General features: G+C 40.6%; 3 protein-coding genes across 3 annotated transcripts in view; 2 read left to right on the top strand and 1 right to left on the bottom strand.

Moving 5' to 3' along the window:
* Positions 1–1,645, top strand: part of LOC106085718 (uncharacterized) — a 318,067-nt gene extending 316,422 nt beyond the window's left edge. Inside the window, exons 4-6 of the mRNA XM_059366270.1 lie at positions 606–765; positions 829–1,104; positions 1,166–1,645. Coding sequence (XP_059222253.1) covers positions 606–765; positions 829–1,104; positions 1,166–1,637 — 908 coding nt within the window. The 3' untranslated portion in view covers positions 1,638–1,645. The remainder of the gene's footprint in view (positions 1–605; positions 766–828; positions 1,105–1,165) is intronic.
* The window catches only part of LOC106085715 (serine/threonine-protein kinase tousled-like 1), a 593,262-nt gene that overhangs the window by 345,239 nt on the left and 230,904 nt on the right, over positions 1–17,119 (bottom strand). The window lies entirely within an intron of this gene.
* LOC106085716 (uncharacterized) overlaps positions 11,789–17,119 on the top strand; it is a 55,116-nt gene continuing 49,785 nt past the window's right edge. The window contains exon 1 of the mRNA XM_013250096.2: positions 11,789–12,246. Within this exon, the coding sequence (XP_013105550.2) occupies positions 12,220–12,246 (27 nt within the window). The 5' untranslated portion in view covers positions 11,789–12,219. The remainder of the gene's footprint in view (positions 12,247–17,119) is intronic.

The following is a 17,119-nucleotide window of genomic DNA, read 5'->3' as shown; positions in this document are numbered from 1 at the left end:
ATTTCCTTAATCTTCCACTAAATGACAAATATACTACACTTGGTGAGATATCGTCTAAAGGAAAAATAAAAAAGTAACACTTTTTTTATTGACCACTTGTGAGAGAGTAAATTTAAAAATTTTCCCAAACTCTAAAGCACTTCGCACCTTGTGACATGATTGAGATTACATAAAAATTTCTTTCCCCAATATTGAATTAACACATTCTTATGTCATAACGAAAACTTGGCCATAAATCAGTTCTGCTGCTTAGATTGCGTCATAATAAGCAAACTTTTATAGATATGGCATCCAATAGAGTTAAATCAAAGAAATTAGCACCCATCTAGATCCATGAACTTCACAATGGCTTAAGAAAGTGTGAAATGCTTGAAAGACATAAGGAAAGTTGCAAATGTTAAGATCACGATTTTCCTATCGAGGTAATGGACCATAGGCAATGGGCTTACCACTCTGTAGGCTGGTACACAATTAACACTTTTACTTTCATTTTGAATTTCTTAATGTCCAAATACAGGGTACAATAAACCCAGCAACTTGAGAGACATTTTATAATTGTGCAATAATTATCTAACATCACTTTTTCTTTGGGTCTTCTTTTACAGATCACATGTGGGGTTGGCATGCTTTGGCCATTGCCTATTTGGTCAAAGTCAAGATTGTCATAGTGTCCTTTTTCGTAGGCAGTGCTATTTATTTGGGCCTACGCTATCTGTGGCCCCACCAGAAATGTCAACCTGAGATCATTCTCGATCATCCACCCCAGTAAGTTGGGGAATTTTCCTAACTAACCAAACATGAAATGAAAATATTTTGTTTTCTTTTAAGTTCTTACTCCCATCACGATCACATACCCTATTCATCGGATCATTCTGAGATCATAAGTTCACCCTGGAGCTCTAGTGGACCCAGCTCCCCCTCGTTTGAACCTTATTCAGCCTATTCGGGATCTTTTGGCAGCCCGGATATCATAACCGATACAACATCTCCGGAAAGCCATACTTTTCGCATTAAACGTAATGTAGACAATGATGAAGAAGAAAAAGCCGAAGAAGAGGAAACAAACGAAGAAATCAGACAAATGGCCCCCATCAATGAGGAAAAGTAAAATGACCCCTAAAATTCAAAGAAACAAATTATTCACAATCTACTTCTCCCCCCTTAGAATTGGCAACTTCATGTTCATGTTCTTGGGTCTGGATTCCAAGGCCTGCCGGCGTCGTTTCATTTGTGAAATGGAATTCCGCTCCAAACGCAATCCCCTGACAGCCATGGCCTTCCGGGTCATAGGTCGCAGCTTCTTTGCCAAATATACCAATGAAAATAATGAAATGGGCCGAGCCCATAACTACCACGAATGTGCGGCGGTCAATAGTGAGTGTGTTTTCATTGAAAATGAAGGCTCCGAAGAAAGTCAAGCCAATGAACCCACCGAAGAAGTGACACAGAGCAACGAGGCTGAAGCGGAGACCAACAATAGTGAGGATAATCTCAGTGTGAACTTACCCACAGAAGGTAGCAATTCTGTGGAGAGTAACAACATTGAGGAAAGACAAAATTATCGCAATCTTCTGGCTGAGAGAAGAAATGCCCATTGGCTACATATGAGAGGAGATCGAAAATTAAAATTTAACTAATGGAGGAGCTAAAGTACAAAAATGACGAAGTTGAATCCAAAGTGAACTGGTTTCACATTTCACTGTAAATAGAAACTTATCTACAAATTATTTATTTATTTTTCTTATATTAAGTTTAAAATAAAACTTGCCTTTCTTAAGTAAAACCACTCACTTGTCCAATGTGTCCTGCTATGATACCAAAAGCTAAACTGAACTTTCAGTAATAGCCTCGTCCTCTCACGATCTGGATCCCCCATAGGATTTTCGCCATCCTACCGACCACATTCCTCGCCCAGTCCTTTAACACAATACGGACTGCGTCGACCCGAAAGGCTTCGGTTTAACCAGGTTTATTGACGGCAGTCCCCGGGCCTTCAACGCCAAATCGTCTGCCCTTTCATTCCCCCTTACTTCGTTGTGGCCCGGCACCCAAACGATGCGGATTTTGCCATCCTCAGAGAAGGCGTTAATCTCCTTCTTACACTGCAAACCTGTTCGTGACCTTACCGTCCTGGTTGGTATTACCCTTATGGCAATTTTACTGTCGGTAAAAATGTTCACACTCGACGTCCTTGCGTTTGCACTACACCACTTCACGCATTCCGTGATCGCCCGGATCTCCGCCTGCAGGACCGTTTTATGGTTAGGCAGTCTAAAACAGATCTCCATCCCTGGGCTCTCAATGTAGACCACCAGGCCCACTCTGTCCTCTAGCTTTGATCTCTCCGTGTAACATGATCGTCCAGATGGCAATACTTGGGTTCCGTCAATCCAAGACTGTGCCGATAGCAGCAGTGCCTCGCACTCCACTCCCACGTTCATCTCAGGTATCCGATCGTAAACCATCCCTTCCTTCCAGATTTCCTATTGTCTCCTCGATGATTATATTGTGTGTTCCTTAAAGACTCAAAAGACTTACTGATGGTGCCAAATGATCCCGTGGTGAAAATAGGGTACTACATTTTATGATATCTGAAGGGGAGCGGACCCTCCCCCTTACCCTAATTTTCAGAAACGCCAGATCTCGTAAATGGGTGGTGCGATTTAAGCGAAATTTTTTGTGCTCTCTTATTGTAACCTAAAAATAAAAAATTGGTATCCAAATTTCAGATGGGGTACCTAGGGGGTGGAAGGCGTCCCACCCCAAAACCTACCAAACCTATATTTAGACCAATCACGACAAAATGGGACTCAAATGAAAGGTATTTAGGATAAAAAAACGTAACTGATATCCAATTGTGGGACCAAGTGTTAGGGGGACCACCCCAACCCCCAAAACACCCCTAAATCGGACATATTTACCGACCATGGCAATATGGGACTCAAATGGAAGGTATTTGCGAGTAAAATGCGAATCTGATATCCAAATGTGGCACCAAGTTTCCGGGGGTCCACCAATTTCCCAAAACACCCCCCGAACAGGTCTTATTTACTGAACATGGCAATATGGGGCTTAAATAAAAGGTATTTGGTGTAGAATACGAATCTGCTATCCAAATGTGAGGCCAAGGGTTTGGGGGGTCGCCCCTCCCAAAAACACCCCCCAAAGAGGACGGGGCTCAAATGAGAGGTCTTTGGAAGTAAAGCAATATTCGGGAAAAGTGTTTATGGGGCCACCCCACCCCCATAACACCACCCATATATGACGTATTTGCTGACCATTCCAATATCGGGCTGTAATATGAGGTATTTTAGTATAGAACAAGAATCTGATATATATTTTTAAGGCACTGTTAAGTCACTGAACAGCCACCCCATCCTCTAAAACACCCCCAAACCGGTCATGTTCGCCGACTATGGAAATATGGGGCTCAAATGAAAGGTATTTGGGAATACACCACGAATCTGATACCAACATTCGGGACCAACTGCCCACCCCCATAGTAACCCCCAAATAGGACGTTTTGCTCACCATAACAATTTGGGTCTAAAAGTCAGCAAACCGGACATATTTGCTGACTTTTGCAATAAGGGGTTTAAATAAAAGGTATTTGAGATTAGAAAACGAATTTGATATCTAATTTTGAGGCCAATGGCAATATGGAGTTCAAATAAATGATATTAGAGAGTAGAGCACAATGCAGATATATTTGCAGGGCTGTGTCAAATTTCAGCGAAATCGGACAATAAATGTGCCTTTTATGGGGCCAAGATTTTAAGTCGAGAGATCGGTCTTTATGGCAGCTATATCGAAATCAGAACTGATCTGGGCCAAATTGAAAAGGGATGTCGAAGGCCCTTACGCGTAGGTATCTAACCATTTGAAATTGCAAAGAGTTGTCTCTACCCTTATTCAAACAGCAGATTTTTTAGTAGTATTTTCGATTCTATCCCAGTTTGGTATTGTATCCTGACCTAAGTGCCGCAGTCTGTTAGCCTCAAAAGCCAAGCATTGACATAGGAAATGTTCTAAAGTCTCGTCATCCTTCTCGCACGCCCTATACACGCTGTCACTTGCCGCACCTATTCTGCATAAATGCGTTGCTAGTCCTATATAACATTACGCGTCATAACATCCTTCCTGCTTCTTCTGAGAAATAGTCGTTTTCTAACGATCAGCCAACGAAATTTCGCCGTCCTACCGACCATTTCACTGTCTCACAAGGCTACAAGCATGTTTGTCGTTTTTGCCTTTGCCTCGGACTGTGTCGCACAGAAATGCTTCGCATACATCTGGTTTACTGATGGCAGTCCTCTGGCTCCCACGGTAAAATCGAGTGCCTTTTTGTTTCCTCTTACCCAGAAATGGCCTGCAACCCAAACAATGCGGATCTTGCCATTTTCAGAGAAGGTGTTAATCTCTGCATTACACTCCAAGACCGTCTTAGGCCTTACCGTATTGTTTTATAGCCCTGATATCCAGCTTTCTGTCCGTTAACATGCTCATACTTGACGTCCTTGCGTTAACGATATACATATATATACCTCACGAATTACTTGATCACCTAGATCTCTGCCTGCAGTACCGTATTATGATCAGGAAGTCGGTTACAGATCTCAGTCCCTGGATCTTCAATGTAGATCTGTACAGCTACTGTTCTCAGGGTTTGATCCATCCGTGGAACCAGAGTAACGTCAATCCAACTATAATGATATATAGTGTTGTGGTCTGGTGGACGGCGCTTAAAAAGTCCACCTACTGTTCAATACTCAACCGGATACAAAGGATGGCTTGTTTGTGTATCACAGATACACTGAGGACGACACCATCTGATGCACTGAATTTAATGCTACATCTAATGCCTTTGGACAATGTCTAGAGGCTATACAAATTGCACCGACCACTGCCGTGAGGCTAAGGAGCTCTCTCTTTGGTCCAGTGGCGGCTACGGACACTGTGTTATCCTTAATAAAATGACCGTTGTTCCAGGCAGTGTGGATTACACCCTACCACTATTCCTGATAGAACCGATTGGAACTACGATATCCCTAGTAATAGAAGTTACACAGACTTCTATACGGATGGTTCCAAATAGAGAAAGACATCTCAAAACTGAGTGTCAGAGATTGGAGAAGAAGCGCAAAGATCGAGGCGCTTGGAAATGTTACGTTCCACTCTACGTTCGACTAGTGTAATAAATGTTCTGTAATGGCCAACTAAAATAAAAGTAAAATGTTGACAAATTCTTCTTTACAAATTTCTTCCAAAATAAAGCAAAATATCTCCAACATTTTCTATTAAACAAATGATTTACTATTAAATTTAAAATTTTCTGTGGAACATGACACGAAAATCCTTGCCATGCCATGCCATTTCCCCAATTAATGCTATATATAATACTTATGTATGTGCATACGTATATAGAACAACGAAATGGCCCAAAAAAGTCAAACAAAATAATAACTATGGCAACACCTAACCCTAATGTAGAGCAGAGTACATGCCTTAAACAGCATCGTAACTCTTTAATGGCAATGCCAAAGAGAAAATCATTAAAAATCATTTAACACAATTTAATCTGAAACAAGCATTGCTTGCATTTTTACAACAAACAATCGTTGTGAGTTGGCAATATTTATCTAAACACCCCTCCCCCACTCGTCCGCCCAGTCATGCTTTTAGAGCAAACACAAAATACAAAAACCATACTCCATTTCTTGCATTCAAACATATTTGACATGAGTATCAAACCAAATGTCACAACAATGCCTATGCCTAACGGAATTCGTGACAAATAAGCACAACCACTTTGGCAGCAGTGTTGCATCATTTGGGGACGCACAGCAAGCTACGAACCAAACAAATAGCCAACCAACAAGTTGCAAAGCAAACCAGAACAGGATTTGTTTGACACTTCTTGGACAGGCCAACGCTGGGGCAATGGTAGCTAATTCAACGTAGCGAATTTTAATCGTTCACATAGTCACTGTCATCTATGCCTCAAACAACAATTCCAAAGTCGTCGAGGCGTTGCTGGTTTTGTGTGTGCATGTGTTTGTATTATTGTCTGGATAAAAAAAAACTTTTTCAACGGCGTTCTCGGCTGTTGTAAAAAGGAAACCGACGTCCGTGCTTACTTACCGAACGCCACAGAACATGCCCCACAACCAATAAAAGTTTGATGGGCCCCATAATGAGATGCGAAAAGACTACAAAACTTGTTAACAAAGTCAGTAGTCGTTGGTTGGTTACAGCGGCAGTGGCGAAAAACTCAAAAATTTCTGTATGTACATATTTAACATGTACAACAACACTAATACAGGCTTAAGCGGCACGAGAGAATGTTATAAGTTACAAAAAGCTTGCCCATGATGATAGCAGCCGCCTCGACCATTGCGATAATAGCGGCGGCGAATTATATTTTTGCGTGTCAGCCCAACAACCAAGTCGAATCAATGTTTTTCTTCTCGGTGGCATATCGCAGCGGAAAGTCTAACACCCGACCTTCCGGATTAATTCTTGAATAAAATGTTATGCTTTGGTCTTGCGAATGTCAAATACAGGGTGCGTCAATGAAGAATCATGGGAAGCGAAGATAGAGCTGGCAGACTATTGATGTACGCAACATTCAATAAAAATCGATACTATCGTTATTTTCCTATTATCTATATTTCAAAAGAAAATGAGAAGTAAAAATCAGCAAATCGATTTATATAGAAGAAATATCAATGCACATACCAAATAAAACCGAATTTAACAAAGTCAGTTGGAAGTCATGAGAGAAATTATTGTACAATTTTAAGCTAATTTTTTTTTTCAAGCCCGGCCAAGATTCGAACCTTGGCACACGAAGCAACGGCGAGAGCCATTGACGTTGTCTTAGCGTTCGAAGCCATCAATACAACTTCCAACAGATGGACAAAAGCATGTTTAGTACGGAAGAAGTGTAATTTGTCACAGATAGAATGTCTTTCATTACACAAAAATACATGCATTGGGAAAAGTACAGCTAATAAGCGGGGTAGTCGAGCTTGGTTAAAGTGGTGATTGTATCATAGATGCGTTTTCGCTATTAATACGATTCAAATACAACAAACCAACGCACGGCTCTTGAAGCCATCACACCTAATATGGTTGAAAAGTCTTCTAACCCATAGTGGTTGGTGTGTGTTGCTATCTTTGGCTTTCCTTTTCCATTTGCATCACCGATCATTGAGCTCGTCTCGAAAGAGAAACAAACAAAAACTTTAACCCAATCGGATAAAAATTGCGCCCTATGTAGGCGCAATATATCTTTAAGGATATATTCAGTATCGGATCGGTTGTTTTTGTTTAATTTTGCAAAAGATTAACTTTGCCGGTAGTGTCGGAAAAAAATAGTATAGGAAAAATATCAATCGATATTCAGCCAAAGATAAAATCTCGATAGTGCCCTCGATATTTTGCCAGCTCTGATGTGAAGTATACATGGCACATCTGATGCATGGTCATTGAAATATTGGGTTGCCCAAAAAGTAATTGCGGATTTTTAAAAGAAAGTAAATGCATTTTTAATAAAACTTAGAATGAACTTTAATCAAATATACTTTTTTTACACTTTTTTTCTAAAGCAAGCTAAAAGTAACAGCTGATAACTGAGAGAAGAAAGAATGCAATTACAGAGTCAAAAGCTGTGAAAAAATTTGTCAACGCCGACTATATGAAAAATCCGCAATTACTTTTTGGGCAACCCAATAGTATTTGGTGAAAACAAATGTGTATGCGTCACATGTACACATAACCATCATTCAGGGCTGAAAATCTAAATCATTTAATTTTTTTCAATGAATGGCATCTATCGATTACCGATCGATGTACCGTCTTTGGCAAAACCTGTAATCAACACATATAAACGATGAGTACGATCATGATGTGCCGTCTAAAAGGGTCATGAAGTAAGAAAAATTAAATATAATCAAAGAAAAGAAAAAATCGATGTACCGTTTTTGGCAACAACTGTAATCAAAACGTACACACGATGATTCCGATCATGATGTGACGTCTAAAAGGGCAATAAGTGAAGATGCACTTGAAAAAAGGTAGTTCACGTTTAAAGTTCAGTAGGAGGACAATATGTTTCATACTTTTTTCAGGCTAGGTTTTGTCTGTGACTGATAGTGTAGTTGTTATAAGATCAATGCTTGTGGATAATCGTCGCACAGTGGGATAAATTAAAAAAAATAGTAAAAAGTTTGCCATTTGAGAAAGGGTAGAGATAACTCCTCTTTGAGTGGTTATACCCCAAAATAAATTTACGAATTTTTGAGATGACCAACTTCAGGGGCCAGCCAAAAGACGCCCGTGGTACCTAGCGCTTTAAAACACAATTTCAAACATGAATTCGTTAACACATCAACTCTTACCGTTCAAAATTTCAATTATTTCTCAAACGGCAGTTTTTTCGATTCTACCCACTGTGCATCGTCTCTCGCCGTATACCGGTTTCCGTCCCCACCTGCTAAAAATCTTATTTTATTTTTCTCCGATTATGCAAACCAACTCGGCACCGCATTACTTCGATCTTTGTCTATGTTCTACTTGCGACATGCGTTCCTAAATGCAGGTGACCTTTAGGAGTGGCTTGTTAGACTTAAGTATCTCCTCGAAAAACTTGCCACGGCTTCTCAGATATCTTCGCTCTTAGTTCTTCTCGCTTTTGCTCATCCTCATTATAATATATTCTAGTTTTCTTTTTTTTTTGTTATAAACCCTCCTCTAAAGTGGATTATGTGTCATATTCCACATCTTCTTCTTCGTAGTTGCGAAACAAAGAGGTCCATTTTCCCATTCTCGTGTATAGGTTGGTATTTAAAAATCAAGCCGTCTTTTCTTCTACTGATCCGATAAATACTAAGTATGTCCCTTGGTAATTCTTCAACGTTGATTCCGATTGGAAGTTCAAGTTCTCATTCGCTATAGGACCAGAAGGTCTATTATTACTATAGCGACATAAATCGCTTCTATACCAGGAGTTGTCATTGCAGGGTTTCAACTGGAGCTTGCAACTGTAGCAAAGGTTCTGTAGTCTTCGGAATTGTTTGTGAACTTAATTTCCCAATTTTGTAGTATTGAAGTTAACTTGGCCTTTACTTCTTCTAAAATATTGAGGTATACCGGAGATGACCCTTCAGGCCCATCTTCCTTCCTTGTCATCATTTCATCTGGATTACTAAATCCTTAGCCTGTCCAGCCGTTTATCCTAGTCCCAGTTTCTCATCCACTCGTACCCTTAGGTTCCTTTTAAAATATAGAATAGCATAGGTATAATGCGTCCTTGAATCGCATATCTTATCCTCTGTGAAGCTCGGACTTTAGCATAGGCAGCTGTAGTCTAACCAGCGCCTGATCTTGATAATGTCATGACTTTCCGTTGGTAAAGTATAAGCAATCTCATGGCAGCTGGTTGTACGTACCGGATTACCCCAAGTATTCCTTCATCGGCAAAGGCTAGCACCTCAGTGTGCAACACACTGCTGCCACAACCATCTTAGGTTGTGTAGATAAGTAACCCTTTCTTTCATCTAGCTCAGCATGATCTTCATGAAGTTATTCTTCATGACCTACAATGCGTCTACCCATCTCAGATTTATAAATTCAATAGAATGTTCCGTATTAACTGATTAACGAATTTCCCAACTCCCAGAAGACAGTCTTACTAAGATCTTTTTGTTTTGCCCCACTCAACTGGCAATGCCATAAGACATCTACTCTTCATCCTCAAGACATTCGTTATCCAAGACTCTAAAGCGTACATGCTAGACGACCCATGTTTTACACAATCTTCTTCTTACAAAGTCCTAGTTTAAAAAAAAATTGGCTGCTTTCTTCTCAACTAAGTAGTGAGTGAATTTCTTTAATATCACCCTGTTCTTATTCACCTCACAACTCTGCTCATAAAAGATGTATAGAAAAAAAAAAACAGAGCAGTATATCATAAATATGCGCTTAAGTGTAACTACACACAGATACTGACTAGTTCGAACGAGCGCCTCAGAGCAATGAATACAAACACGTTTTAAATAACAACAACACCAGCGGCAAAAATCATCCAGTCAACTTAACAACACATCCATACATACTTACACTCCGATAACAGCAAACAACGACCTTCTCTTTTTTATTCATTCAAGCAAAAAACAAAACGAAACGACACACTCAAGCTTAACCGAGTGAAGGAGCATAGCAAAGAAAAACAAAAAACAATAACAACAATATTCAACAACGGCTGAAAAAATAACCATAGCCGAAGCCAATCTACACTCTGAGCGCCGTATACAAAAAAGAATGAGAAGTCACATTTTGCGGGATTTGAACACATGAAGAAACGAAACAAATGCAGTCAGTCACATAACAACAACAACAACAACAGCCACTCAGTCACTCGCAGTTGTGGCCTCGAGAGGAGAGTGTAAGGAACTTGCTATAGAAGCTTTTCCCCCCACACAACATGCGAGACACCCCAAGAGAGAGAGCAATAAAATTATATGCCGGTATATGCAAGAGATAGAGAGAGAAAAACATCGATGCATTTTTTGAGTTGAGAGCGAGAGCGTACCTTGTTGTAGTATTATTGACATTGTTTACATTGCTTGCCTGACATGAATGAGATTCGTTTGTTTTCGTTAAATTGTTGAGGTTGGCGCTGTCGCCAACAACACACCTCCTTCTCGTTCTTCTTCCATAACGACCAAAGCTCGTTTACGACACTAGACGATTGGGGCATATACATATGTACATACTCGTCGTGTGTACATATCATTTCGCTGTCTGACTGTTTGATTTTGTTAGTAGGCTAATCATGTGTTTTGCTTTTCATCACTGATTCATTTAATAGCCAGCAAGCACGTTGGCTGGCTGACTGGTTGGATGACTCGCTAGTGAATCGTTGTGCTAGACCGACAAGTATGCACTGCCGACAGACAGCAGAGGCGGCGACGTTCGCAGCATGGCATGCACAAACACGCGTGTCATATTGTGAGAATTTTGTGGATTATAATGAAAACCGGCAACAGCACAAATTTGCTTTGCTCTGTGCACTGAATGGGCATGGATGGTTGGAATGGAAGCAAAAAATTTGTTCACACGCTACGAGTATTAAGTGACTCGCAACCAAACCAAGGCGGCGAATGAATAAACGGCAGTGAGTGAGTAGTACTTGACTTGGGGGCTTTTTCAACGAGCAGAAGAAGTCTGTTCGTTACCTCCGACTTACTACTGGACTGGTGACTCGAGAGTTTAGTTGGACGACCCGGCGCAGTTAGTAAGTGTAAGAGTGGGAGAGCAGACAGGGGTCGTTCGTTGTTGGATTATCAGGAGGCGTTCATTTGTATGGGTGTTCTCGTTCGCCACTCGTTTAGCATTTTCTCCTAACATTGGCGGGGACGGATTTGGGGTGCTGCATGGTGTAGGGATTTGAGAAAATACTTGTCAGCGACAAGGTATTAATGTCAGTTCAATTTGCTAAAAGTTTAAGCTGTTATTGTAGTTCAGCACAGCCGAATGCTAGGGCTAGTCGGAGACCCTCTTCGGCTGGAAGGCTACCTACCACAGCCTTGCCTTACTCCTCACCCCTTTCCAACCACAAGAGCTGAGACAAAAATGTTAATGTGTACCTCTCATTTTCTTCGCTTGAGTGTTCCGATCGATGTTGTTGCTGCTATGTCGAGCCGAGGGTAAGCATTTAGATGCTCTATTTGTTTGGGAACCTGTTAAGAGGTACGCCGTTCTGCAGTGCAGTGGCGCGATGGCGGCCAACTAGCGCGCCCCTATTGTTTATTTATTGTATGCGAAAGGATTACCGCACAGCACATTCACCACTCACTCACTCAGTCGGTGCTAAATGATTGCTATCGGTTTCGGTTTATTAGCACCATCGACCTGACTAACTACGACCGACCGGCCGACGACCATTTTGTGAAAAATGAAATCTGGCAAATAAAACGCCAACTATTTAGCAACGTCGATGGTGACAACAGTTCAGGCTCTCAGAAATGACAAACAGCACGAACTACCAACGAACCCAGTAGAATCAACAACTACAACTCTTACCCCCGAGATGATGTTGGATGACTGAGTGGTTGCTTGCCTGGTTATAACAAGTTTTCACACGACTCTTAATGCTATGCAACATGCTCGTAGTAGTTATTCACACAAACACACAGAGTAAGGAGAATGGCATGAATGAAATCTACGAGGCTGGTTTACAAGGTAAGGTAACGATTGCAGCAGAGGTATGAAATAACATAATAGGGTTGGTTGGAAATCGCTCGAGTTTTCGCATGAACAACTGTCAAACTCCATATAAAAAAAAAATAGAAATGAAAAGCATGTGAAAAAACATACGGTTTGGACTGAAGGATAGCATTTAAAAACAATTAATCCTACCTAGTGTTATATTAAGCCAAGATTGTGATGTCACAATCTTCCGAAAATAGAACAGAGTACCTTACTTTACATGAAGTATATAAAAGTCAAAGTGTTGCCATTCTTGATCCGTATAGACTCAAAAGCGGTTGGATCGAAATTTTCACAGAATGGCTCCCCGATGAAAATGGGATACTTCATTTCTTGACATTCGAAGGGGGAGGACGGACCCTCTACCTTAGGCCAATCTTCACAAAGTGAAATTTTTTTGCACTCGTATCGTAGCCCAAAAATTCGAAACTGGTATAAAACTATGGGCTCAAATAATCTGTGGGAACCCTTAAACACGACATGAAACTCGATGAGGACAATATGGGTGTCACATGAACAGTACGTAAAAATTTTATATAAAAATGTTGCCCACAGTACTTGGGGGCAATTTGGTGTCAAATGAAAGGTATTTTGAAGTATAGCAACAATAAGGTTTTAGGTTGAATTGGTATTCCATCATAGATATAAATTCCCTAAAAGGCCAGCTTGACGCATTGTGGTGCGAAAAACGTGTTGGTAAGAGAGTAAAACCCCGTTTACACTGCTCACTAAATCCGGAGTTAAGGCTCTCGTCAGCTGATTTGATAAAGGGAAAATAGATGATTGAGCCATTAAATCCGGATTTAAGGAGCAGTGTAAACGGGGTTTTAAGGTGTGAGTCCCCGTATCAGATTTCGAGACGAAATAGAAAAATAAGGAGATGTAAGAAAAGAGAAGGCATCAACCGGCACGGCCACATGTATGTGTATTCTAGGAGAAGCAGGGGTTCACGGTCACCTGAGTGCATATTCGGTGTGTGCCAATCAGTGGTCCTGTGCGTCTACGATCACATCATTCTCATCTCTTTGCGCGCTCCCTATCTTGTCCGCATATTTGAAGAGATGGATCTACAAAATCAACCAGAACGCCTTGTTGAGATTGTGAACTTGTGCCCTTGAAGACCCGGATATGAACAAAGCAGGTGATCTATTGTCTCAGCATCAACGAGATAGTTTCTACAATAATCATTATGCGCAGTCATGTGGCCTATTCCACAATCCCCCGCTATGACTTCAGTAAGGTGTTCAGTGACCTATTATCATAAGCCAGAAAATCATTCGTCCTTCTTCGGCCGACGGTAAGCTAATAGTCTAGGTGTCACGGCAGTTCGGCTTCCATGAAAGGTTCACACCTCGCTACCGCCTCTTCAACCTCTACTACTTTTTTTAGTTCGACATATGGTACGTACGTAAGAACGACGGCTGGTTCGCTCGCCGGCGGTAAATTCCGATCGTCGCCTAGGACAAAATTTCTCTTAAGACTAAATTTTTCCAGAGTAACATTTTCCATGAAGTTTATTCCTTAGAATAAAAACAAAAATATGATTGAAATTTCTCTAAGGACAAAATTTCAGTTAAATTTTTGCAAAAAAAAATGTTTATGAATTTTTTTTTTAATAACAATTTCATTCAAAAGTTCTTGAAATTATTATGGTAAATAACGTGTTGCCAAAACTTGACCTACTTACCCGCGCTCCGATAAAACGCGCTTCTAAAAGCTCCTGTTTGCGTGGGTCCAATGCTGCTTCAAATTTCTCCATTTTGAGTGGGGTATATAAACCAATGCATATAAGAGTTTAACTATACTATGTGTAAATTTTTATTTAAAACTTAACTGGCACAAGTTGTACTGCAAAGGTGTCATGCGATAATATTAGACTCTGACAAGGACTTTACACCATTTTCGGCCACTTCAGTGATATCACTTTGGAAATTGTTATTGAGCGAATGCGAGATATAGGCTTCTTTCGGTTGAATATCGATCCAGTTCCAACATTCACTGGATAGCTATATAGCACACAGAAAATAGACAAACAGATATTGTCAATATTGCTTTAATCTTGATTTTTTTTTTTCAAACTAGGTATAAACCACTCTTTTTGCATTTTTGTACGATTAACACGGCTGCCCGATAAACGATAACAAAGATGTACATATGTTAACAGTAAACTGCATTAAAGAGAATTATCTCTCTTCATCGTCTCTGTTCACAAATCATATAAGACAATGTAAACAAATCAGAGTTTCCTCTCTCACTCTCTCACAACAAATTGACAAATCTTTTTATGTTTTGCCTATAAATCGAGACCTCACATTGCATTTAGAATTTATATTTTGCTTTCACTTTATATTCACGATCTTTTGCTGGATGTTGAACACTTGTTGCTTTTGATTGCTTGTTTTATTAGCATTACCTTTCGGCTTTGTTTTCGCGACTTTCGTTGAAGAGCTACTGTGGCCTCTAACCAACAGACCTTAAAAGCTACAACGAACAATTTTTTCCTTAATACACCCGAAAACGTATGACCACAGAAAGATGAATGGCATCACACACTAAATCTTTAAATCTTATTATATTTTTTCAAACACACTGCCTATAGGAAATATTTCGATTTAATTGAATATTATTATTGTCTTTACACCTCTTTTGTCAATGCCGGCAGTATTGACAATCCTCATTCATGTGGCCACAATGTTGTATTATAAAAGCTTCGCTAGGGGTGTTGCCATCAGCACAGAATATAAATTGTGTAAGTGATGCCATACCCTAAAAGGTTTGGCACTGAATAAAAGTGGGGTTTAATAGATATAAAATGGAAAATTAAAGATTGCTAAATGTCAGATAAAATCTTTTGAAAACTTGGGCTTTCGAACTCAAATATACAAAGGGCATAGATTCTGAAAAGAATTGTGTGGGTAACAATAAAATAGAGCTACCCAATAAAGCATAAAGGCCTGGTTATGCTATCGGAAATGTACCGTAAATGTAAGAAATCGTGTCAGATGTTTAGTTTTGGCTTATAAATACTCATACAAATGTTAACCAAACGTCTGTCGACCGTAATCGGAATGTAGAATTCAATAAAAATTAAATTTTAAGTTCCGTTTTCGTGTTAGCTCAAGGCGGATTTAAAAAGGTGGTCTCACACGAACAGCTGTTAACAGCCGTCCAGGTTTGACGGTATTAAGACGTCAGATTTTTGTTTGCATTCTTTTTGTTGTCATCTTCTTTCTGGCATATTCTCTGCTCATGTACGAACACGTATATACACACGCACACAAATTTCTTAGTGTGTGTTAATAAAACGTCGATCAGCTTGAAAAAAAAAAATTGTATTTTGAACAAATTTTAAAACCAAAAATTTTTATTTAGAGTAAAAGCTGTTTTCTTATTCTGTGATTTCCTTGTGCAATTGCTCACAATTTATTGTTAACTATTTAGGTTTGGACTGAATGGGTAGACCCCAACATGAAAAAATGAATTCACTCGGTGGCCAGTCTGACCTACGGAGAAGAGAGAAATATGTGGAAATATCAATAAGAAGAAAGTAGCGAGTAAGCGCCAATATGGCGCCATCGTATCCGCTAAACCATGTTAGTACCTTGTCGCGAAACCGTAGTCTATCCCGGGATTCCTCACACTCCGCTATGCACTTCGACCTTCGAACCCATGGCTTTAAGAGGTGCCATATATACTGATTTCGAAAACTGTAAATCCCCTCCCAGAATTTCCTTTGCGGCTATCGTTATGGCACAGAGCTCTGGCTGAAAGAATATAAACTCATCCGGCAGTCTCGCGGACATACCGTTGTTATGTCTGGCGGAGTATGGCCCCAATCCAGGTCTCTATCTTGGGTCCATCCCTCCCATTGCTACCTCCCTTTCCCTTATCTCCCGCCTTCTGGCCACACTAGCCCTTAATATCCCTGTCACAGCATACAGTCCGTCTACAAGGAGAAACTCTATTGGACACCGTGTGGTTGAAAACGGTGACTGTCGACCCATCTCCTCGTTGTTAAATGCCCTCTCAATATTCAGAAGGCCGCCATCGCCTACTCCATACATACACTCGTCCGGCAGTCTCACCGAAATACACTCGTCCGGCAGTCTCACCGACATACACTCGTCCGGCAGTCTCACTGACATACAGTTTTTGTGAGTGGCGGAGTATATTCTCAATCCAGTCAGTCTCCATCTTGGGGCCATTCCTCCCTCCCTTTCCACAAGGGCCAGAAGGCGGGTGATAGCCTTCTGGCCACACCAGCGCTTGATAGTCTGTCTACAGGGAGCAACTCAGTTGGACCCCGTGCGGTTCAGTGCGGTGACTGGCGACCCATCTCCTCGTTTTTAAATGCCCTCTCAATATTTAGACGGCCGCCATCGCGTACTCCATCTCGCAACACTTCGTGATGGCCCGTCTCTTCCCTTGAGGTATACCTGAAGTTTCCCGACGTGCACCCTCTAATATTTTTTGTTAATATTACGAGATCATAACCAGATCTTTGCCGCCCAAAAGGATAAAACGGTTCTCAATAAATGCCAAAACAGAATGGGATCGTTGTACTTAACATGTGAGCGTTGCGTTGAAAGAATGCAACACTGCAGCAAAATCGTACAAAACAAAGTTAACGAATTTTCAACTTTGACGCCTAAAACCGAGCTTCATTCTGTGCTGCCAAGATTGAAGAGTGTTTTTAGGCGTCAAAGTTAAAAATTGTTTAATTGTAGTGCCTTGCTTTTTTTTGCACAGTTGCATTATTACAATGCAACAAAGCTCAGCGGGGTCACATTGTTTCGGCCTTAAAGGTGTTGTCATAATTAAGACGGCGAAGTCTGACTGGGGTGGG

The sequence above is a fragment of the Stomoxys calcitrans genome, chromosome 4 (genome assembly GCF_963082655.1).
Source record: "Stomoxys calcitrans chromosome 4, idStoCalc2.1, whole genome shotgun sequence".
NCBI lineage: Eukaryota > Metazoa > Arthropoda > Insecta > Diptera > Muscidae > Stomoxys > Stomoxys calcitrans.
This window is presented reverse-complemented; position numbering and strand designations above follow the sequence as displayed.